Source organism: Parus major, chromosome 19 (assembly GCF_001522545.3).
Source record: "Parus major isolate Abel chromosome 19, Parus_major1.1, whole genome shotgun sequence".
Taxonomy (NCBI): Eukaryota; Metazoa; Chordata; class Aves; order Passeriformes; family Paridae; genus Parus; species Parus major.
Window position 1 is genome coordinate 4,554,787 of NC_031787.1, and position 20,363 is coordinate 4,575,149.

Here is a 20,363-nt window from a genome sequence, read left to right on the forward strand (position 1 = left end):
AACAGCTCCATGGGCTGAACGTGCCATGCAAACGCACCGTCAGCTTGGCTGACACCGAGCCGTGCTGACATTTTTTTGTTCCAAAAACCCCCCAATCTGCCTTTTAACAAATTTTTGAATATAAAAAAACAAAAAAAAAAAAAAAAAAAAAATTTGAATATAAAAGGGCAAAAAAAAAAAAAAAAAAGAAAAAGAAAAAAAAAGAAATAGCCACCATAGGGTGCTGAGCGAAATGCTGAACACAGTAAACATCTTTCATGACAAAGAACACAAATACCCTGCAGATCTGCTGTCAATAGCAAGTCCTAGGCCCCCTGCTTTCAATAGTTAATACTGAGGCCCCTCTCTCCCCAAGCCTTGCTGGTAACAATCACAATGTTAAAATGTTGACATGCTAAGCACATTTGGAAAAAAAACCCATGTCTGCATTCCCTATGGATGGTGTAGCACCACTGTCTAACACCTAAAGAGCAGCAATTAAAGCCAAAGTGACCTTCTCACCTCACCCAGCCCCTTCTCTCTCGATATTCCCTTTCATGGTGTCATATTTGGAGCCAAATCTGTATTTACAGCCTGGGAAATGTTTAGGAGGAGTAGCTCAATTAGGGGAAAAAATGATGGTGGAAGAGGTGTTTGTGTCACACTCCTTCATGCCCAGCTGTGTCTTCGTCGTGGGTTGTAAAAAGCAGCACTGGTTGGAAAAAAACGTGTCAGGAAAATGAAATTTTGGGGAAAGGGTGGAAAAAAGTGCGTCAGAAAAGCAAAATTTTGGGGAAAGGGTGGGAAAAACGTGTCAGGAAAGTGAAATTTTGGGGAAAGCGCAGAAAAAAATGTGTCAGGAAAGTGAAATTTTGGGGAAAGGGTGGAAAAAACATATCCAGAAAGTGAATTTTTGGGGAAAGGGTGGAAAAATGTGTCAGGAAAATGAAATTTTGGGGAAAGATTTGAAAAAATATGTCAGGAAAGTGAAATTTTGGGGAAAGGGCGGAAATAAATATAATATTTATTTATAATTTGCTTCTAGGGGAGAGATATAAAGAGTTGTAAAGGAGAATTAAGATTATTGTGCTGAAGGTTCTGAACCATTATCTGAAGAAAGTGGTGAGAAGCAGACAAGGATTAGCAGATTTCTGGAATGAAAGCCTGAAATTTGATAGTGTGGAAATACACTATTTTCACATGAATCCTGACATCCTTTCCCTTCGTTCAGGCAGCCACATGTGGAGGGTTTGGGACATGGCAGAGCAGTCACAGAGCTTTTGCTGTGCCAGTTTTGGCCAATTTACAAGGTCGGTTAATCCTGACATGAAAAAGGGCAGCATCCATCACATCCTGTGCCCTGAGTCACACCAGCAGCTCTCAGTCTGCCTTTGGACACCTCTCTCCTGGCTTTATTTTTATTCTATAGCACTCTGCAATAAATGATTTGGAAGTATAAATAAATTTCTATCTGTACTACAATCTGTGTGTGATGAGGGTGCACATGCTCACTGAAACTTTTTTAGGGGTTTTCAAATGAAAAGGGCTGAAAAGCCTTTTCTGCTGGCTTTTAAATTTTGCCCAGCACTTCTGTTATGTGGAGATGAGAGTTGCTGGAAAATTGGGAGCTGCTCCTTGCCTGCTGTCCTGGCACTGGAGACTGTTCCTGTTTGCCCATGTTAATCTGAATTGATTTAGGATTTGCAAGGAGAAGAAAAGGCTTAATTTTGTCGGGTTTAGTCATGGAGAAAAAGGTGGCTAGTGGGTTTTGTGCTGGAATTGCAAGGCAGAGGTTGTGGCACAAGTCTGACCCATTCAGTTCCCTAAATCCCTAAAGGGCTTTTAAATCCCAGCTGCTAGCAAGAAAATAAATCCATATTTACTCCTTAGGGAGTTTGAGGTGCTGTATCTGCATACAACATTTTCCCTGAGAGATAATGTCAAAATTAAGGAATTAATTAAGGAATTACGGAATTTATAAATAATTATTATATTATATTGTTATTATTGTATTATATTATATAAATTAATTATATTCATAAAGTAAGGAATTAAGGCATTAATATTTCCCTGGCCAGGTAATTTTTCCTTGCTGCTGCCACTAGGAATTTCAGCTGTTTGCACTCATTGAAGTGTCACTGGTTTTATGGAGGATGAAAAGGGCTCATGGAAAATTTAGCAGCACATGGTTTAGATGGGAAAGAGTCACGGTGACGGCAGGGAAAGACACGATGCTATGGATTTGATGGATGCGTGTACGGGTGCTTTTAAAGACAACAGGAATATTACACAACTACTTCAGCCTCGCACATGGTTGAGGATTTGATTTGAAAGTACCTTCGCGGTACTGTTTTGCCTTTGTCACAGTCAACAGCGGCTAATTGCCAATCTGGGTGATTTCAGACAGAAATTACACCATTTTTTGCCCGAATATGCACAAAACCTGCGACGGGAAAACCTTTACCATCACTGGCATTGGTGGTTCAGTGGTAGAATTCTCGCCTGCCACGCGGGAGGCCCGGGTTCGATTCCCGGCCAATGCAGTTGGTCTTTTCCTGTTTCGGTTTTGATTTTTTTTTTTTCCCCCCTGAGTTCCTTATTTCTTCTTCCTTTTCCGCTTCCGTCGCGGCCGCCAAATCGTCCTTCAGCTCCACCGGGCCTCACCCCGCTGTTCTTCCGCCGTGTCCCGCCGGGCTGCGGCTGCCTGAGGGCGGCGGGAGGATCTGAGGGGAGGCCGCGCTGGAGAGGACAAGATGGAGGTGTAAGGAAGGGCCTGAGGGGGGAGCGCAGGGCGGGCCTCGGAGCTGCAGGGCATCTCTGTGGGGTTTGTGTGGGGTATATCTCTGTGTGGTATATCTCTGTGGGGTTTCTGTGGGGTCAGTCTCTGTGGGGTTTCTGTGAGGTATATCTCTGTGGGGTCAATCTCTGGGGGGTATATTTCTGTGGGGTATATTTATTTCTGTGGGGTATATTTCTGTGGGGTATATCTGTGGGGTATATTTCTGTGAGGTTTCTGTGGGGTCAGTCTCTGTGGGGTNTCTGTGGGGTATATCTGTGGGGTATATTTCTGTGAGGTTTCTGTGGGGTCAGTCTCTGTGGGGTTTCTGTGGGGTATATCTCTGTGGGGTTTCTGTGAGGTATATCTCTGTGGGGTATATTTCTGTGGGGTATATCTCTGTGGGGTGTGTGGGTCCATCCATGTCTGCCTGTGCGTGAGGGCTGTGAGGGTACAGGAAATCCCTGAGGGGTTTATTGCCCCCAGCAGTGAGTTCTGGTAATGTTTGAGGGGTTTATTTTCTTTAAAACTCCTGCTGGACAAGGTGTTGGGGTGAAAGGCGGCCTCCTGTCCCCTTCTGTCCCATCCCTCTCTCCCTCAGGGAGATGCAAAATGGGAATTTTTCATTATTCCCGTGATCTTTGTGTAGGAGCTGGCAATGTTGGTAGAAGGAAAAAACCTGAGGGGTTTGTGCCAGCCATCGCAAACACAATAACAGAGTCGGAATTTTGGCTGCTTGTTATTTCAGGGCTGTTACACCAGGCTTTCTTACCGTGTGTTTCAGGCACAAAACTATAGGATTTGACCTATTTTGAAGTTTAAAATCTCACGAGTTCTGTGGAGCTGATTCAATTTCAAGTTTTCATTTTAATTTCTTTAATGGGTGGGGGCACTCATGGGAGGTATCCCCTCAAATCATTGAGCTCCTGCAGCCATGTAATCCAGGGGTGCTTTATTATCATTAAATCTCTACTGTGAGCATGAAAATCAAAAGTTGATTAAAAATAGGAAACATCTGCTGAAGTACAGGTTTGTATGACAATCTGAGTAGCAGCCTGCAGACAAATGAGCTGTTCAGGCTGTTGTACACTGAGAAAGATGCTTTTGATACCATTAATAAAAAAATCTGTCATGCTTCTTATACATCCACTGAGTTTTTATTAATCTTCTTTTGCCTCCTGCCTGATTTGGAGGGGAAGCTTTGCAACTCTTCAAGTTCTTACTCTGGATTTTTCTTAGCAGAATTATTCTGTATTTCTTACCAGAATTATCTGTTATTAGAAAAAATAATACTCAGAAGCGTGTTTTAAATATACAACACATTGAAAGCAGACTTAAAAATATGAAGTGTCAGTGATATTTGCAAAGATGTGATTTTTTTTTGATATATGCAGCCCTAGTCAAGAGTGTTTTGGTTTAGACTAAAATTTGGGCAAATATTAACTATTTAAAGACTCTAAAAAAATGTTTGTATTTTTGGTTTTACCATGAAGATGTTTACCTTTCTGCTTACTCACATAAAAATTAAGCAAAGTGTTGAGTTGACTGCTTGAAAATATACATTAGAGACCATTATTCAGAATTCCTTGTTTCCTGACTGTAAATTTGGTCGCTGTGAGTCAGGACTGAAGGAAATTTTATTTCTATTGCAAACCTTGATCACTTTATAATTTAGGTATTTCAGCACAACAGAGGTGTTGAAGATTTGAGACTGACTCGTTGGCAGAAGTGAAAAAAAAAAAAAAAAAGAAAAGCATTTTTCTGAATGGCAAAGCCGATTGGAATGAAAAAGGAAAGCAGTTGTCTTAAATAATTTCATTCTTAACCTTTGGTTCCGCAGCCTGATTTGCATGGCGATGTATTTATTTCATCCTCTTTCAGCCGAAGAATTCCATACGTAATTCTCCCTATAGAATGTCTTTGATCCGCGGGGATTTCTGTAGGGCCCGGCTGAATGCAAACATTCTGAAGACTTGCATTTACCTCGCAACAAAAGCTATATATGGTTTGTAAAACATGAATGAAAAACTAATGCGTGCCTGAGCTCACTTGCTGAAGTTTCACTCGGGTCAGCGAAATGGAAGTTGAAGTTCATCTCAGCGTATTTTAGAAGGTCCTTTTCATTTAAAAACAATGCTAGAACCTGTGGAAGTTTGTGGATGCGTTTACCATTTGAAAGTGATGAACGTGACAGTTCTATTCAGACGATTCGCGGTGCTTAACAACACATTGTACCTTTTTTGTTGGTTTTTTTTCTTTTTCCTAAGCTGCTGCACAGACCTGAGAAAGGCCTTTTTTTCCTTTTGTATGGAAACTTTCTGTTGTTGTGGCTGCTGACTGCTCAGCAGAATGTGTTGTTCAGGGAATAGAGGATGTTCTGGGGCAGATTTTCTCCCTCTTTTTACTTTAAATACATAAATTTACAATATCCAGGAGAAATAGAGGCACGATGGTTCTGCAGTCACCCTTGGATAAGGATTCTTGCTTAAGGGGACCAAGGAAGTGGAAAATGGGAAACCCAGCCTTGCCCTTCTAATGTAGGAACAGGCACTTAAAGATGGGAAGAATAAATAAAGAGGAAATGCAATAAATTGCTGGTTTTTTCACTCAGTACAACACGTAAAAATTAAAGCCCTGTTTGTGTCTATACACACACCACGTGTCCATGGTACTAAAATACTCAGGGTGCTCTTGACTGATAAAGAAAATAGTGCATGTAATCTGAATTATTTTTCCCAACAGTCTTTATTTGAATAAAATCAGAGGCGTTTTTTTCCAAGGAAGAAGCAAAGCAATTTGGTTTGAGTGTGTGAAATTGGGTGAGTAAAATAGGGTGACTGAGTGACAGGAGTGTATTCTACAAGTGTATTATGATTTATGGGGCAAACTGTGCAAAATATACTCAATATTTAAGTCATTTTGTATTGACAAGATGGAAAATATTTTCTAGAGATGGAAATTGTAGAATCACCAAAACAAAATGTCTTGGAGCTTGTTTGTTTGTTTTTTTTTTAACTCTATCTTCTTTTAGTGTGTGTTTTAGACTGGGCAAAGAAAAGCTTCAAACATTTTCATTTGGAACATAATTAATTGTTTTCATTTTTCCTTTTAGAAAAGATGCAAATGCCGCATTGCTGAGCAACTTTGAGGTAAGTTTGTCTTCATTCTGCTTTTAAAGCAGCAATTTCAAGCTGTCATCAGTCCCTTGTATAAATCTCTGGAAGCTGAAACCTGGAAGTGGCAATCAGCAAAACCTGGGGGGGATTTACTCTTCCTTGTATTTGGCTTGTTTTCAAGAAAAAAGGCTTTTTAAAGAAGATTTGGAAATGGTTTTGCTAGTAATGGGTACTGTAGTATTGTTTGGTCTTGAGATTATTCTGGAGTGGGTATTTTTCTCTCTCATTTTAAGGGGGGTAGAAAGAAATGTCGTGTTCTTGATGGTTTAATTTAAGCCAGGTAATGGAAATATTTTGCTTTGCTGATTAATATAATTCTTGAAACAGTTTTAATAACCCAAATGGCTTTGTTTGTGTTATTGTATTGCTGGAGCTGCTTTTTATTGCAGCTGTTTCATTCTGTTCTGAAATTAATCTTGAAGTGTTTTATCCTGAACTGCATCTGTCTGCAAACAGCAGAGCAGGAATCTTGTGAGTGTTAATGAGGCATCTGGAAAGAGCTCTCTTACATTTCCTCTGAGAAACAGATGATATCATCTCAGCCAAACTGGTGTTCAGTGCCTGGCTGTTAAAAACATGAAAAAAATAGCAAATATTATTTTTAAAAGTACTGATACCCCTCCAACTCCTGATAGCTTTCCATTTGCTCCACTTCCCAGTTGCAGTTCCACTGGCAAAGCCGACGTTCTGTGAATTGAAGTGATGCGTTGCACACAAAGATGTTCCATCCCTGCAGCTCTTCTGTGAGCTTGTTGTCCTTTTGTGTTTGTTGTCAAAGTTCACAGCCTGAGTCTGAGATTTCAGCACTGACAAGTGTTCCTTTTCCATAGAAGTGTGAAGTAATTGAGGGCTTGTAGCTGATTATGTTCATATCTCTCACTGTCTAGAAATGTTTGGTTTCTTATTTCTCTGGACTTGTCAGTTCATAATTCCTTGAGCTGGATCTTGAGTGAAGCCAGGTAAAAATGAGGGAATGAGCAGTGAGAAGTGACTCTGGATATACTGCAAAGCCTGAAGCAAAACATCTGAAAAAGTTCCATTCATCTGTTTTAAATAGTCACAGCTTTTAAAAAACAATTTATACCCTTACTCATCACTCCAGGGCCAAAACATTTCTCATTTCAGTTGCTTGTCCATCCACCAAAACAGCCACACATTTTTTGTTGTTAGACTGATAGGATTTTTCCTGTTTATTTATGATTTCCTGTTGTAATACTTTTAGGTAAAATACTCTCAGATGCTCTAAACCACTTTATTTTTTATCTTTAGGTGTACCAGTTACTTACTGATCTCAAGCAGCAGCGTAAAGAGAGTGGCAAAACCAAGCAGAGCTCTGGGCAGCAGAATCTGAACACAATCATGTATGAGGTGAGCAGCACTGGCAAAGCCCAGTTAGCTCAATCTGCAATAATTCACATCTTTAGGGTTGTCAATTAATTATTTGGTATCAAATATCCCCTAATTCAAACCATAAATAAAATGTTCTATCTGCCACTTTTCTGTGGTCAGGTTATAGGGTAACTGTGCTGTCAGGGCAGAGTTAGGCAGCTGCTGTTCTTAAAATCTATAAAAAAATTTCCAAATTTCAAACCCCCTGGTTTTCAACTGTTTACTGTTGTTAGGATTTTTTTTTTTTTTTTAGTTCTGAGTATTCCAGCCTTTTGAGACACAGGGCAGAGCTCACTATCATCTGACAAATTCATGATATCACCTAATGTGATAATTAAGATGATGATTTCAAAGCTGAGGAACAGATCACATGATACTTTTTTTATTAACAATTAAATTAATAATTCCCAGACAAAACTGATAATTTTAATTGGTTTTTGATAAAGAAAAGCCAAACCACATGTACAGATATCATCACTTGGATGCCAGGTCGGGAATAAACATTTCATCCCTTGCTGGGAAGGAATTCTAAAATCTTATAATATAAATACCAACATTTAAAATAAATTAGCAACTTCCCAAGAGCCTTGCAGTGAGACCCATTGTGTGTGTGCTGCAGAACTGGGGACTGACAGGCAGCTTTGCTTGCATGAGTAATTCTGTTGAGCACTGAAACGACTCATGTGGATAAGATCTGGCCTAGGCTTTGGTTTTGTTTCAGTTCTGGCTTTGTTTGAAAAAGGTACAGAGGTTGTAATTCCTAAGCCTTGCATTCAACAAAATAGGGGCTTACCAAAAATGGGAATTAAATCTTTATGGAGACTGACAGTCTCTTCCTGCACCTCTGGGAAAACAGCTGAGGAAGATCCTGTAAGTAAATTTTATCAGGATGCACCTGAAATCTTGAATTGCTTTGTTATTCTATATGTTAAATACCTATAGGATGCTTGGGGGTGTAGGTGGTATAAATATTGGGTGTATTTTCTATGTTTGACTGAAAGGAAAGCAGAATTTGATTTTACAGGATTGGATTTCTTCACAAGCTCCCTGCAGACTCAGATCCATTGGCACTGAAGTAACTCCAAAGGAGCTTTGTTTTTCTGTATATTTGGCTTTTTCATTGATTTGAAATTGCCAAAAAAAGATAAGAAAAATTACTCCTGTGAAATAATTACGTTACATGACAATATAATAATTTCCTTTCAATCACTGGTGGTGAATAACAGCTTCATTTTATCTGGAAAGGTCAGACAGGGCTTAAAGAAAGGAATAATAAATTATAATTATTTCCAACTCTTCATTTTGGGGTTTAATTCAAGTAACAAGAAATATTTAGAAGATATTAAGTCACTTTCAGTGAAAAGCCAGCTGTGAACTGGAATTTTTGTGGGGTTTTTTTTTATCAACAGATCGGTTTTTTATTCGTGTCAGATTACTCTGTGTAATGTAATTCCATGATCCACCTGTTCAATGTTGTTATTTTAAATAAAACAAATAAATGAAACATCTCCTGTCAAATTCAGTTGAGGTTGGTGGGTGTTATATGGAAAAATGATCAAAGTTTAATTGTCTCAATTAATATTTAACAGCAAAATATCCTTGTAGATTCCATAACAAGCCACTTAATCTGCTTCTATCAACTTTAAATTGCCAAAAATGCAGGTAAAGGATAAAAACAATGCTAGATTAGAGAATTTAAAGAGGAATTTCTGGGCTGGCAGTGAGAATATTCCTGGCACTGAGCTCATGAAAAGTCGGTTTTAAGGATAAATTCAACTTTCCTGAGTGCTTTTAAAAGACAAAAGCCAAGCAAGGAGCAAACCAAGGTAGCAAATGTCTGTCACAAAAGGCAAGAGGGCTTTTATTAGCAGGCAGAGCTAAAATTCAGTCCTTTCCTGTACTCTTCAACTTGCAGTTTTGGGCTTTGAACAGCTCAGATAAAGTTGATTTCCAAACCTGAATTGATTTTCCAATTTTTCTCAGGACTGAGGAGACTTTTCAGACCACTTGTTCCATACACAACTGGTAAAACAAGTATTAAGTGTGAAATAATAGAAAATAATAGATGTTTTCTTTCTGTCCCTTGCAGACACTGAAGTACATTTCAAAAACACCCTGCAAGTACCAGAGTCCTGAGACTGTCAGGGAGTTCCTGGTAGCAATGAAAGACCATAAATTAACCAAGTAAGTAATTAACTCCTGTGCATTTGAACAGCAGTAAAAACTCAGTTAATGCTGAAAAATTATCTCTGTGGTCAGTGTGATGATCTGAAGAATGGAGTTTAAGTATTTTCTACCATTATTTAAATGCTCAGAGAAACATCTTTTCCTTCACTCATGGGTGAGTATTTCCAGCTTCTCTTTATGTGCAATTTTTCCAGGATCTCTGAGATCTACATTTCAGTTATTTAAATATTGTATCTCAAGCTTCCCTCCTCCCCCAGCAATTTCCAGTGAAGCTGAACATCCAGTTGCTATTTTGGGAAGTTCTGCCTGGAAAAGAAAATATTTCCTTTGCAATTCCAAGACTCCCAGGGCTTTTTTCCTCTTTGGCAGAGCTGTGAGTGCCTGTTCTTGAGGCACATAATCCTCTTGGAGCTTTGCAGAGTGGGAGTGAAGCCTGATGTAAATAGAAATGGAATCAGCTGGCCACTTGCTTGGATAGCTCAGATCACTTCTTTGACTTCTAAAACAGAAAAAAAGCTAATATTTAGCTGCTTCTAAATGGTTCCTCCTTCACTTCAGAGGAGATTATGCTGGATAGACACTGAGTGTGTTTTTATTCCCTGCTGGAAGGACTCCCAAGGAGTTCATCCTGTGGGAAAGAGGCTTTTCATTCATTTGGCTGTGCCACAAATCACACAGTGAGAGCTCTGGAGTTCTGCAGGGCAAGTTTTTAGCTTGTCCAGAGCAGGGAAATCAGATTGTCAGCTTTCTGTTAGACTTTCAGTGCCCCCTCTCTACAGACAGGCACATCCAGCACAGCAGCAGCTCTGCACAAAGGGATGCTCTGCTCCTTGGGAATTCTGTCCTGGAATTGTACTTGGTCTCAGTAAGTCAGTGTTTGACCCTCCTTTAGCTCATTTTATACAGCAGGATACTCATTTATGTATCCTAATTATTTTCTGGAGGTATTGAAGCATGGAGAAAAGAAAATACTCTGCAATAAAAATACTAGAGGTGTAAAGAGGTGGTAATATGGCACTGAGAGGGTCTTAAAATTGGCAGCAAACATTTCTTGAGTAGTGGTGAGCATCATTCCCTTCTGGTAATGTAAAACAGCCCTTTCTGAAGAGAAATAAGCTTTGCTGTCTGTGCAGGGCAGCAGTTTAGGAAGAGCCAGCAGAAGGATGTAGCACAGCAAAAAGGCAGAGTAGGATTTTTTCAGAGTAAAAGGAACTGAATGATGTTAGTGTAAAACTCCCATAAAAATCAAAGAGTTTGTTTATTTTAATTTAAAGCTCATTTCTAAACTTCTTTCAGGTAGAATTTGACCAGGACTTGAGGGTTAACTCTTAGTGTTTCCACTTTAGGTACCTTGACTGCAACTGTTCCCCTGGATGGGATCTGCAAGAGTGAAATACTGAACAATTTAAGTTAAAACAGAGAAACTTCCCACTGCAGATTCTCTGTCTCCTACAGTGCTGAGCACTTTTGTAGAAGGTCTGCCCAAATATTCATCTTCCCACCCCTGCTTGTTCAGTAAGCTGGAAAGGTTGGAGTAGTTACAAGCTTTAAGTGAGATTTTGGACTGTTTAATTTTTAAAGGATGCTCTGAGGTGCATTTGGGGTTAGGTATCATCCTGTGTGTCCTTCTCCTGTGGCAGTGAAGCCAGGGAATTACTCCCAAATCATTTCTTGTGCATAGTGGCAGCAGGAGGAGAGTAAAGAGCCAGCCAGTGCTGTAGGTGACAAATTTACTCTGTCAGAATTCAGATTTGTTCTGTGAGCCTCCTGCACAACTTTTAATTTCTTTAATCCCTCCCTTATCTGGTAAAGAACTTCCCAACTCTGCCACATACTTTACAGAATAAAACCCAGAGTTGTTTTGTGTGTGATCCTGGCACTTCTTTTTTCTGGTCTTTTCCATGCAGCCACTTGAAGCCAAAAGTGTCAGGGCCCATCTGGCATCCCCTTCACCCCAAACCACAGGGACCTCGGGGTGCAATTACTCTTTAAGGCACTTCATGTTAAACCACTTAAACCAGCGATGCCTCCAAGGCAGTTTGGAGCTACCTTTTGGTTCCTAACCAAGGTCATTTCAGCACTGCTTCTCTTGTTAAATGAAAAGGCTTTGATGGTTTCCATTCTGTGGGATGGAGGTGGTGTTCAGGGATTTCATTTCCAGCTGTCTGCCAGAGAGCTTCCTTCCCTTGGAGATGCCTGCAGTGTTTGCTCTTCCAGGACCTTGTTTGTGTGATCCCTGTAATGACCTTTCCTCCCACCAAGAGTAATGAGCTCCAGACTCTTTGCTGCTTCCTTTCTGGGTAAGGCACCCCAAAATGTGCTGATAGCTGATCAGACACTGTCTGTGGTGATAGTACACACCACTGTCTGAAGTGGCTGATTACATTTAAGATATATTTGTGTTAATTGGGGTCTGCCCTCAGACAATTCAGTCTGGTTTTAGGGTCAGCAACACCCCATCAGCCCAGACTGCTTCCCTTGGAATTCCTGTCATGACTCTACCTCTAATCAGAGGGGAAACAATTAAGCAGCGTGTTCATGGTATTAATTAGGCTCAGCCTATTTCCTAATACGAGGACTTTGAAGATCAGGATTTGCAGCCCTGCCTTGGGATGTGACATTCCCTGCTCAGGCTGTGATTGCTGCCCTCAGCACTAGGTTGTGCTCGTGGATGGGAGAATCCTCAGCTGGGAAGGGAGAGCAGCCAGGGAAACACCAGGAATTGAGGCACAGCAGAGTTTGAATCAAGGGAATTCTTATTTTTCCTTCCAAACCCTGCAGGATGTCAGGCTGCACGTGATGTCTCTGCTCCAGTGAGAGAGCTGATAACATAATTCTGGCAAATTCTGCAGTTCCTGGAAAATCACCTCAAATCCTTCTGTTACCACTGATTTTTGCTGCTCAAAATACCAGGTTAATAGACCAGCATCCATTTTGTGATGGATTTGTCTCATTGGTCTCAGATTAGTGTTACAGACACAAAAAACAGCTTCCTAAAAGGCAGATTTTAAAAATACCAGTGTGTGCAAACAAATATTCCAGAGTCATTTCAGAAAGCTGCCTTGCTAAATGGAGAAAATTCAAAGCCAGATATTTCACTGACATAGCTAAGGTGTGGTAAAACAGTTTTTCCCATAGTTTTTAATCATTACTTTGGTAAAATTCAAATTGTAGAACTGAGATTTTTTAAAAACTAAAGCTCTGAACCCACATAATGAAATTTATTATTACCTTGTTGAGGCCTCAAGCTTTGGCTGAAGCTCCAGTTCAGTGAGCCATGTTGTACTTGGAAATAGAGTTTGCCACTAGCAGCTAATTTTCCAGTTTTAGTGCTGGAATGGTTTCATATTTGTAAGGTATAGTGAACTGCACTGCATGAAAAGCTCATTTATTGAGCTGCAGCTCTGTAATTATGGTTCAATTAAAACTGGCTCTTCTTGTTCTCCTTCCTGTTACTGATAGCCTATCTTGGATCTAATTGTGGGATAATCACATTTCCAATCACTGCATGTTATTATAATTTTTTTAAAGAACTGGTCTTTAACATTGCCCTTTTTGTCTTTAAATCAACACAGTCAAGGAAGTGTTGAGCTGAAAATCTTCAGTACTTCTAGAAAGTATTTTCCCTTGTGACTGCCAAAAACTACAGCAGATACAAACCTCTGCAATATTAAAGGCTGAAGGATTTGCTTTGTGATTTTTGTCTCCTCCAGAGCTTTCAAAGTGAATATTCAACAGCAAGTCAGGATCGTGCCCATTGAACAACAGCATCATTTAAGAGATTTAAAAAATATCATTCTCAGCTTTTCCAGTGGGAATCCCTGTGGAGAATCACAGCACTCACTGGGGCTGTGATTTCCCACTGTGGGGGAATCCTGCCTCAGCCAGCCCCTGTGCTCAGGATTCAGTCATTAAGAGTTTCCACGGTTGATTGAGGACCATGGGATTTATATTTCCAGCAGGAATAAAACCCCTGGTTGTGTGTCCAGCTGTTACTTCATGGTTTTCCTAGCAACTCTCAAACAATCCATTCTTGAAGATATATTTGCTTCTATTCAGGCACAGATGTTTGAAGGGGTTTTTTAGCTCTCTGTGCTGGATCTTGGCACTGCTTTATCCTTACCCAGTCCTCTTGCTGGAAAAGCAGTCTGGGAGTTCAGCAGATTTAAAAAAAAAAAAGGCAATAGCAGCATGCTCAGGAGATTTTGGTTAAGATATCAGAAATGGCAGAAAATTATGCATTTTGTCTGAATTTCCATAAGAGCATGGAAGTATTTGTATTATTTTTTAGAATGGATGTATCGATGTAGGGATGTGCTGTCCATTCTGTCTGTGATCTTGAACATGACCCAGAGGTGGTTTTTGTCTTGTAGAAATTTTTTTGGGGATTTTTAGGATGGAACTCAACATCTTCACCTCCTCCAGCACTCTCACCTCACACAGACCTCAGACCCATTTTCCTCCCCATAACTGCACAGGTTTTTGTCCCCTGCAGTCTGAGCTTTGTGTGTGTCCCCAGACCCACTCCAGAGCATTTTTCCATCCTGGAAAAGCTGCTCCTGGCTCCAGCTGAGTCCCAGAGCTGCAGGATGTGGGCTGAGGCTCAGCCCCACAGCAGGAATTGCCATTTGGGGATTTCTCAGCAGGCAGGTCCTGTACAAGTCTGCAGCACGGCCCATTAACTCTGATTAGTAGAATCTTGCTTTTATGTGAGAAAATTGCTTTCAACTGTCACTCATCTTTTGTATGGATTCTCCTCTTGAATGAGCAGCTTTCGTGTTCCAAACTGTTACTAAAATCCAGGCAGAGCAGGGAAAGTGCAGATGCTGAAGTTTGAGGGCAATGAAGCTGAAAATGTTCTTCACCTTCTGTTTGGATGAATGGGACAGTTCCCCTTTTTATTTAACGAGCATCAGTGTGCCATGCATGCTGTAGAAAGTGTAAAGATGAATTCATGGGAGCTGGAAAAAGTTAATTTTACTTTTTAGATTTAATGGAGCATGAGCTTAGGTCTGTGCCCAAGCCAAACACTGCAGTCAGGGCTGATCCTAATGCATGGTTGCCTTACTTAAAGCTAATCTCTGATGAAATTGTGGTTATTCAGGTTTTAATCTGTGTGTGTGCTGTCAGAAAATTCCAGGTACACAGAGAGCCTGATCCCAGCAGTCAAGTTTTTGGGATCAGACACAGAGCCTGGTCCCAGCAGTCAACTTTTGGGGTCAGTGTTAAAAAGGTGAAGTGGGTACTGAGCTCTCACTCAATCCTCTGACTTCTGCTGCTGTTGAGGGCTGAGCAATCCAGCTTCCTATTAAATGAAATTTGGAGACTTTTTGGGAGTGTTTGTTTCATTGCTTACCTCATAATTACATATTACCATGACTAAAGATCATTATGTCGGGGTGTTAATTAGTGCTCATGCTGCACAAGCAGCTCTAGATGAAATATGGCATTTATGCAGCTTTTGGGATTTTTTTTTGCACCCTGCTGCTCGTTCCTTTGTGTTATTCACCATCATTTTCCAGTAGGGAGCTTTGCTGATCAAAACCAGTCATGAAATCCTTCAGATTACACATCTGAATATGTTAATCACTTGTAAGTTCTCTCTCATTCTTCTGTACACATTTTTTAAAACTGCAAATACCCTGAAATGATGCTTTTAGGATCTGTTTGGCCTGACTGTAAAATTTCTGTCTATCCCTAATGAGTTGGAGTGATGTTCATGGTTTATAAGCAAAAAGTCTTGGAGAGGCAACCTTTTTTTGTTGTGCCCTCTATTTCTTCAGGAAACATGAGCAGTTGCACTAATTGATTGTTTTAGTCACAATATGTAATTGGTGTTAATTTATTTCTGCTTTCTGCTGTGCCAATAATCTTCCTGTGATAAACACAGCTCTACCTGCTTGAACATAGCTCTGGGTAAATCAGGTCTGCATTCTTCAGCTCAGGCATGAAATGGCTTTTGCTGTTTGATCCTCTTCATTTGGCTCTGGAGTTTTGCTGGCAAGGAATTTCAAGGATATTACTTTGAAAAGAAGAAAATGAGGAAATTTATTTAATAAAAGTAAAATAATGTGTTTTGTGAGGAGGAGTGGTGGAGCTGGAGGATTGGGATGTGTCTTGCTGCAAAGCAGAAGAAAGAGTTGTTTGAGAAGGCTCTGATCTCAGAAGTGGCATGTGAGAGAAACTTGGGTAAAACATGAATTCATCACAGTCTGTCCTTGTAAGTAGGGCTGGGGGAGGAGGAGGAGGGAGGTTTTTAAAGGAGGATCCTCAGAGAAGCTGTTGGAGAGCTCTGGAAACTGAGGCAGCAACCCTTGCTTGGCAATGGAGCAAAGCAAAGACCCCTGAAAGCACCAGCTCTGTGCCTCCATCAGGCACCAAAGCAGGGAATTTCCCAGCTCTGGAGGAAAAATCTATCCAAAATCCAGCTGAATTGGCCAGATTTTTATAGAGTAAAGATATTATTTCATATTCTTTCCCCAGCTCTGCGTGGCAGTGCTGCCTTTAGCTCCCCTTTTACACAAGTGAGTTTTATCTCTCATTGATTCCTTAAATCCCCTGCTTTCCATGTAAAGGATTTGAGTGCTCATCTCTGTCATTATTTCCTGGTTTTTGTGACAGTGGTAGATGGCAGCAGTTACAAACACCTCATCTTCCTGCCAGTAAAGTGCTCTGAGTTCAGAGCAAAATCCAGGCACACTCTCCATAGCCTCATGTTGGAAACACCAAATAGATTTGAGTGATTAACATGGGAAAAAAAACAAAGGTGTGTTCCCTGCTTCCCATCACCAGTGGAAACTTATTTTGGCTCTCCAAAAGCGAAGCAAACTAATAATGAATAAATAAATAGGAGGATTTCCTGGAGCTTTCTGTTAGGAATTGTTAAGATCTCACAAATGCTGTATTGAAAATTTACAAGCTTTTCTTCTGAAGCAGAAAGTGATGATTAAAATAGACATTTTAGCTGGATCATCCAGCAGCCAGTGGCAGAGGCCATATGAAATGAAATTATATCTCTGAGGTATCTCCAGACACACAGAAATTGTCGGTTGTAAACATGGAGTGATGTGTGTTCTCTTAAAAGCTGTGAGGTTTCCTTTCTAAACAACCCCCATGGGAAAACCCTCCAGAATCAGTTTAAATATGCTTTAAACCCTCCAGAATGCATTTAAATACGCTTTAAAGATGTCCTATAAATAGTAATAAATAAGATTTGGGTTTTTTTCAAATTGTAGTTCCCTGCTGGAACTTTGTATTTGCAATGAGCTAAAAGGATAAACAAGTTGCTGCCATTTGATGGGATAGTAACTCCTTAGGTATGAAAATTGTTCTTGTGGTTGTGTGTTCATAGCAGAAGTTTTTGATCTCTGGTGAGTTGTTTAACATTTCTGCACAGCTTTAACAAAGCAGCAGTTAATTAATGCTTGCAAAGTAATGATCTAAGGGTCTCTGCTTGCCACCTTGGGCTAGAGGTGCCAACAGCAGCGTGGCTGAACACAGGACAGTCCCCAAATCATTAAAATACCCAAATGATGGCCCTTCAGCCACACTGCAAACCCAGCCAGGATTATTCCTGGCAGTGACATTTCATCCCTAAGATATCAGGAATGTGTTTGCATCACTGCAGGCATTGAGGGGATCCTCTAACCACCCAGTAATGTGGATTTTCTTACTCTGTGCTTTTACCAGGGCAGAAAAGCTGCAGCTGCTGAACCACAGGCCTGTGACTGCAGTGGAAATCCAGCTGGTGAGTAACAATGCCTGGGCCTGTTCAAAGCTTAACTGGAAGCAGATTTAACCTTGGAGATCAATTGAATAATCGCTTTCTCATGGGCCAGTGATTGAATGTATCCCTTTATGCACATTTTACATCTACAGGTTCAGATCCACTCAGCTTCCTGTCAGAGCCCTCTCAGACAGATTCTCCACCTCTGTTTGTTTCAGTGGCACACATTTAAAATGCCCAATGCAGTCATTAAAGGTGATTTATGAAAAAAAGAATGTATTTAATCTTTTTGCTGTGCAGCTCTGTGATGGAATACTTTATTTTTTGACATCTTCCCTGGTTGTTTTAATGGCAGGGTTACACTAAAATCAAAAATTCTAAAAAGAAATGAGCAGTAATGCAGGATGAAAAATGGGTATAAACTTTCTGATGGAAAGCAGCCATTGTCAGTCTAAGAATAATTCAGCCGTAAAGAGGGATTGTCACTAAATAGAAATAGATGCTTCTGTTCTCTCAAGCATCTCCTCAGGAGTACAAACCCCTGTGGTAATAAAGAGATTGTTATAGTCAGGATATGATTTCAATGAAGATCTCTTGCATTAAGAACATCTGTTTGCAATCTTCCCCTGGAACCAAGCTGAGGAGGAACAGGATCATATTTTGCTGCAAGAAAAGGGAAGGATTAAAGAGGGACCAGTAGGACTATTTTTCTTCTGTCACCAAGAGCAGAGATTAGGATTGCTGAAGGCATCTCAGAAGAATGATTCCAGCTGAGGAATTAATGCTGTGTTCTGTGGCTGAGGAGATCAATGTCCATCAGCAGCCCAAGCAGGAGCTTTAAGGCTTTAAGTTAGTCAGAAACCATGATTTGGAGCCTGTCTCACACCTTTGTTAGCTTCATGTGCTTACACAGATTTATTTTATTACCATCTGCAGGCTTTTCTTCCCTTCTTTAAATGCTCTTTTGGGGCTCTCAGGTGACTGCATAGCTTTGGCTCTTCCCTTCTGTCCTACCTGCTTCATTGTTATCCTACCTACTCATAAATATTGAAAATAGTTCACTGTGTTTGAAGAAAATAAGAATTTGGAGCTTTTGTTAGAAGTCAGCTTTTTGTAGAGTGCCATATTTTAGATATTCCAAGTTTTGTAATGTCAAATAAAACTCATTGACACTCAGAGAACACAAGACACAAGATTTGACTTCAGTGTCAGTTCATTACTGATCCAAACCCTTCTCAAATGATCTAAAGCAACTTGTGAAAAGTTGAATATGAAAATGTAATTAAATTTTTATTTTAACTTTTATTTTAATTTTAAATTAAATTTTAATTTAATTTTTTAATATAAAAAATTAACATTTGTGGCTTAGCCTGAATTTGTATCTTCGTGGAAGTATTGGGAATGCAGTTACTCCTGTTCCTTTGTGATTTCCCTGTAATTCCCAGGGCACATTTCCCCAAAATCAGGATTGCAGTGGTGTGAGTGTCCTGGATTGTTAACCCTGGGTCAGGTAATCCCTCCCCAGAGCTGCAGCACGTTTGGAAGTGCTTCAGTCAAAGCATTTGGAGCTCAGGGGCTGCTGGGGAGCTGCAGGGTGATGTTACTGAAATCCAGAGCTGGGAGAAGCAAGGAGATGATTTTGCTGTTCAATTGCTGGCTTGGATCCTATTTTGGATGAGAACAGAGGTTGCAGCAGTCACTGAACACAAAAAATCTGCCTTTTCTGGGTGTAAAATAACACAGAGGTCACCCATGCACAGGTTCCCTGCAGGAAAGTCCTTTCCCTGCAGTGATGGATGAGACACAACCTGCTGAGAAGTGAATTTTGGCTCTAAAATGGCCTTGATTCTCTCCTCCCTGAATCAGAAGGAAATGCTGGGGAGAACTTCAGAGCAGTTCCTGGAATGGGGGCACATCAATCTTATTTTTCAGAAAGCTTTTAACAAAATGCCAGCCAAGTCCAAGCTGGCTCTCACTTGCTCAGTTTTGATGTCTCTAACTTTTACTCAGTGCAGTCTGACCACAGAATGGAGTCTGATTTACCTGGCAGGCTCATGGGAGAGGATATTTATAATTATAATTACAGTTACTGCTGCTTTTTGCCTTTACAGCTTTTTAGTTTTTTACTCTCCCTTTTAAAAATTCCTTATTTTTAGCTGTATGCAAACAATAAATCCATTTTGATAAAATTATTTTGGAGCTGAAAAGCAAATTTCTGTTGTGATATTTTGATCTTTTGTAAACCTTAATGCATAAATTGCTGCCGTTGTCCATCTTTGCCTCTTCCAGCCTCTCTGCCAGGATTTCTATTCCAACAACAGTAGCAACAAAAGCAGCGTGAAATTCAAATTCTTACCCCAGAGGGTAAAGCACTGTACACATTGCAGCTATCCTGACCTCCTGTTTTAATCTTTAACATATGTTGGGCCTGTCTCAGTGATTCCCAAAAGGAAGAAATAAAGTCAGGGATGTTCAGCTCACCATGAGGGTGGTTCAGCTTTACTTAATGCTGAAGGTGAAGCATCACCTTCTTGAGGAACAAACTGCTCCATGTTTTTCTCTCTGAATGGAAAAGCAAATTTTAATTTTGTGCTTTTTAAAAATGTATTTCTACCTTGGAGAATTTCATACTAATGTGCATTACCAGGCTGGCACATTGTCTTTTATACTGGAAAATAATAATGAAAAAGTATTTTGGAGAATGAAAGAGCTTAAAAGAGTTTCACCATTTTGTTTTCTCACCAATGTATTTTGCTTTACCCTTGGTTAATTATCTTTGAGAGACATTAATTCAATCATTCAGTCTTTTATTTTATTTCTTTTTTTTTAATGTGCTTTTTTCCTATTAATGTGGTGGTGCTGAGCAATTTCTAATCACTGCTCAAAGGAGGAAATAACAGTGATTTTCTCATCAAACATCTCCCTCCTCCACTGGAGTTATATTATGTGCTTAATTGCTTTGGAAATGATCAGAGCCCTTATTTCCTTTATTACTGTACTTTACTGATTATTTTAAAGTCTAATTCTTAGCTTATTATTCCAATAAACAATAGCTTTTAACCCATAGGTTGTCCTGTGATGCTGAGAGAATTTCTCAGTTCTTTCAGGACTTCTTGGGGTTCTTCAGTGT

At 40.0% G+C, this 20,363-nt stretch overlaps 1 protein-coding gene and 1 non-coding gene across 7 annotated transcripts in view; both read left to right on the plus strand.

Moving 5' to 3' along the window:
- Positions 1-2,451: 2,451 nt before the first annotated feature.
- Positions 2,452-2,522, plus strand: TRNAG-GCC. Its single transcript has one exon. It is a non-coding gene; the product is annotated as a tRNA-Gly (tRNA).
- A 41-nt stretch (positions 2,523-2,563) lies between these two features.
- CRCP (CGRP receptor component) overlaps positions 2,564-20,363 on the plus strand; it is a 41,866-nt gene continuing 24,066 nt past the window's right edge. For 2 of the 6 annotated variants that reach the window (XM_015646704.3, XM_015646703.3), the window contains exons 1-5: positions 2,576-2,740; positions 5,868-5,904; positions 7,201-7,299; positions 9,410-9,504; positions 17,197-17,254. In XM_015646704.3, the coding sequence (XP_015502190.1) occupies positions 2,733-2,740; positions 5,868-5,904; positions 7,201-7,299; positions 9,410-9,504; positions 17,197-17,254 (297 nt within the window). In that variant the 5' untranslated portion in view covers positions 2,576-2,732. Of the gene's footprint in view, positions 2,741-5,867; positions 5,905-6,590; positions 6,675-7,200; positions 7,300-9,409; positions 9,505-17,196; positions 17,255-17,385; positions 17,515-20,363 lie in introns of those variants that run through there. The other 4 variants (XM_015646700.3, XM_019008640.1, XM_015646699.3 and 1 more) reach the window with 4 other exon arrangements.